Here is a 1814-nt window from a genome sequence, read left to right as displayed (position 1 = left end):
TGGTAGTGTCAGAAGCCAAGCTGAGTGACAGAACACACTCAGTTGGGGTAGATGTTTGCACAGAGTAGTGGGATATCAGGAGAAGCTCCCTATGGATTCCTGTGCACATACCTGGAGACACAGGATCCCTTCCATAGCAGATCCAAGAACGGGGAGCTAAGGGAGGAGGCCACTCCTGCCATTCCAGTTTTAAAAGCTCCACGTCGAAGACAAGAGTGGCATGTGGCGGGATGATTTCTGGGTGCCCAGTGGAACCATAGGCATAGCCTGGGGAGATAATCAGTTTGGCTCTCTGACCCACACTCATCTGGGCCACCCCTTCTTCCCAGCCTCGGATCACCTCCTGCTTGCCAAGCAGAAACTTGAAGGGCTTGTTTCTGTCATGGGAGGAATCAAACTTCTTGCCATCTTCAAGCACCCCAATGTAGTGCACCATGCAGGTCTGGCCAAGCTTCGGGAATGTGCACCTGTCTCCTGGAGAGATGGTCTCCCCCTGCACTCCATGGCGGCAGCGGGCGCGGCGCAGGTGGCGCGAAGGACAGTCGGCATGGACAGAGAGCGGACCCGGCGGCGGTCCCGGGGCTCCACTCCGTTCCTCCGCCCATATGTGCATTTTGAGGTTGTATGTGGATCTGTAGAATAAATCCCACTTCTTTGGGTTTTTGCCTTATAGGATAGATACTGTTACATTTTGGCAGACAGCTTTAGGCTTTTCTCCATAGAAGTTATATTCTACTGAGTCATCTCCCCGGCCCCAGAGGTTATAATTTGAACTAAAATAGACTCCTTAAAGCTCTGTTGACACCCTAAGGTACTTATTTGTCTATGAAGGACTCTTTGTTTTCTCTCTGTATTTATTCATTGGCCTGCTGTGTCAATCTGTGACATGCAAATGGTTATACTCTATGAAGTGAATTTATGGGAGACCACTGTTTTGGACTGAATTCCTGCACTAGGCACCAGAGAGGACAAAACCAGAATGGACTCATGTGTGCTTGGTGCCACATAATCAAGGTGAACTTTAAAACAAGCCAGTTTTCTAAAATCAAAAAAATTCACAGCAATAAAATGGAGGATGGGGGCCTGCCCCGTAGCTCAGTTCTTTAAGTGGCTGCTTCAACAAAGCTGTCAGGCTCAGGTTGCTGTGGTTCATCCCCACAACTCAAGCCAGCCAAACCTGCCCTGAGGGCATTCAGAGAAAAAAAAAAAAAAAAGAAAAAGAAAAAAGGAAAAAAAATCCTTGGGGGCCTGGCCCTAGCTCAGTCCTTTAAGTGGCTGCTTCCACAGAGCTGTCAGCCTCAGGTTGCTGGAGTTCAATCCCCACAACACTCCAGCCAGCCAAACCTGCCCTGAAGCATTCAGAGAAAAAAAAAATCCTTAATAAACTGGAGGAAGCCTATCCTACCTGAGCTGTGATAAGGAAATCCCTTCTGCTTTAACCCTATGAGGGAAGTTGCTTGATGATGGTCAATGGGCTTTTTGTTCCCTGTTGCAGCTTTCTTCAGCCTTTGTCTAACTGTAAAGTTCTCTTCTGCTCAGCTCACAGGAGAACCTCTCTAAATCCTCGAGTGTGAACCGCCCGATTCGTGAGCTGCTGATACGAGGCAAGTCAATTTTTACATTTGTTACAATTTTGTTTTTTGAGCTCTTTCAGAGTTGTGTGGAAGACTTACTAACAGCGTTTGGCACCACTTGTGCTCAGCCCTCCAGAAGGTTTCTGAACTTTTCCTTTGTGTTTGTTGCAAGTGGACTCTGGTGGGCTCCAGGGGCTGCAGCAAAGCACCCCTGCTGCAGGGCGGCTTTCAAGTTGACGC

General features: G+C 48.5%; 1 protein-coding gene across 1 annotated transcript in view; it reads right to left on the bottom strand.

Annotated features, from left to right (window-relative positions):
* LOC101584940 (46 kDa FK506-binding nuclear protein-like) overlaps positions 1-613 on the bottom strand; it is a 50823-nt gene extending 50210 nt beyond the window's left edge. The window contains exon 1 of the mRNA XM_023717808.1: positions 39-613. Within this exon, the coding sequence (XP_023573576.1) occupies positions 39-613 (575 nt within the window). The remainder of the gene's footprint in view (positions 1-38) is intronic.
* Between the last annotated feature and the right edge of the window lie 1201 nt (positions 614-1814).

The sequence above is a fragment of the Octodon degus genome, unplaced genomic scaffold (assembly GCF_000260255.1).
Source record: "Octodon degus isolate 3935 unplaced genomic scaffold, OctDeg1.0 scaffold00055, whole genome shotgun sequence".
Lineage (NCBI taxonomy): Eukaryota > Metazoa > Chordata > Mammalia > Rodentia > Octodontidae > Octodon > Octodon degus.
The sequence above is the reverse complement of the archived record's forward strand: the minus strand, read 5'-3'. Positions and strand labels throughout refer to the sequence as shown.